Source organism: Haplochromis burtoni, unplaced genomic scaffold (genome assembly GCF_018398535.1).
Source record: "Haplochromis burtoni strain Fernald_Lab_line unplaced genomic scaffold, NCSU_Asbu1 Contig_65, whole genome shotgun sequence".
NCBI classification, from domain to species: Eukaryota; Metazoa; Chordata; class Actinopteri; order Cichliformes; family Cichlidae; genus Haplochromis; species Haplochromis burtoni.
The window spans coordinates 1,313,592-1,315,020 of record NW_024582426.1 but is presented as its reverse complement, the minus strand read 5'-3'; the positions used below and the strand labels follow the sequence as shown (position 1 = coordinate 1,315,020).

At 38.3% G+C, this 1,429-nt stretch overlaps 1 protein-coding gene across 1 annotated transcript in view; it reads left to right on the top strand.

Moving 5' to 3' along the window:
- LOC102314040 (ankyrin repeat domain-containing protein 29) overlaps positions 1–974 on the top strand; it is a gene marked incomplete in the record, with an annotated part of 6,040 nt that extends 5,066 nt beyond the window's left edge. Inside the window, 2 exon segments of the mRNA XM_042221381.1 lie at positions 374–472; positions 560–974. Of these exon segments, the coding sequence (XP_042077315.1) occupies positions 374–472; positions 560–643 (183 nt within the window).
- Between the last annotated feature and the right edge of the window lie 455 nt (positions 975–1,429).

The following is a 1,429-nucleotide window of genomic DNA, read 5'->3' as shown; positions in this document are numbered from 1 at the left end:
GGTTCAGAGGCTCTATATCCAGCTCCACTAACAATCAGATGAATTTCCTCCGTGGGCAGCCGGGCAGTCAGAGTGGGTCATGGCTGACAGGCCTGAAACATGGTTACAGAGACAGCTCTCTTCCAAAAAGACACAAAAAGAAAGAAAGTCAGTGGACCTGCCATCCCCATTTCCATTTTTTGTGTTAAACTACATTATCTGGCTGCTGGCTCTTTCTTTTTATTTAGTGTCCCAATATTAGAGCTGTTAATCAATCTTGTAATCTAATGCTGAACAAGAAAAGTAAGATGCATGCTTGTGAAATGCCAGATACTATTAAAGGAAAAGTAATAATATTAAAGAAGGGTAGTTCATATTTGTGTCTTGTCTACAGAATGGCTATACTGCCCTTCATGCTGCTGTTATGAGTGGAAATCTTCAATCTGTTCTGCTGCTACTTGGAGCGAATGCTGACCCAACGCTACTCAATAAGGTGGGATAGCTGACAAACAGCAGACAACCTAAGTATATAATCTCATTAGATATTATAATCAAAGTGTTTCCCATGTATCTTTTGCAGAATAGTGAACTCCCTGCAGATCTGACAAAGAATGATCGCATCCTTAAGGTTTTACGTCCAAAAATCCTGAATGGACACAGCTGATAATGGCACAGGTTCCTGCCTTCACGCCTGTCTGTGTAAGGAGGGGGAAAGAAAACAAGTGTCCAATCCACCCAATTACAACATGTACTGTACACGGTGCTTGCTTTTGGTTGAAATTAAGCTGTCGTATGCCGAACAAACCTGGACAAAGTATAGCGCAACACAAAAAACATTTGTCTTCCATGTGCATCATCCCCTACTGGTCTCCTGTTTATTTGTGTTTATCCCAAGTGTTGTCAGATTTCTATATATTTTGCACTCTTTATTTGCCTTTTTAATAAATGTAATAAAGTGTAATTTTATTTATTAATGCAGGAGTATCTGTGTGGATGTGTAATATTTTTTTTGGAATTACATTTTATTTGCGGTTGGAAAATGAGCAGTCATGATAAAATAAGGATCAGATATTACGTACACATTTTAATAATAGTTATGTGACGAATACCCACTAGAGGTCACTATTATCCCTATTAACAGACACCTGTAGCTCACCTGTGCTGTGATTTAATTACATTAATTCCGTTTTTTCCCTCAAAAACGTTAAAACGGTTATGAACGTACACGTTTATATGGTAAGTTCTATTAATTAAAAATAACTTTCAAATGTACGGATGAAACACGAGAAATTACAGCCGCTGTTAAGCTACTTTATGTCACGTGACCATCGCGGAAGTGACTGGAGCTCTTGTTGATGCGGAAGAGAGACACTTGGGATGTTTGGCTTCTAAAGTTGTTCGACAGTAAACCATATGTGATAGATAATAGAGAAAAAGAAGAAGTGAGCGA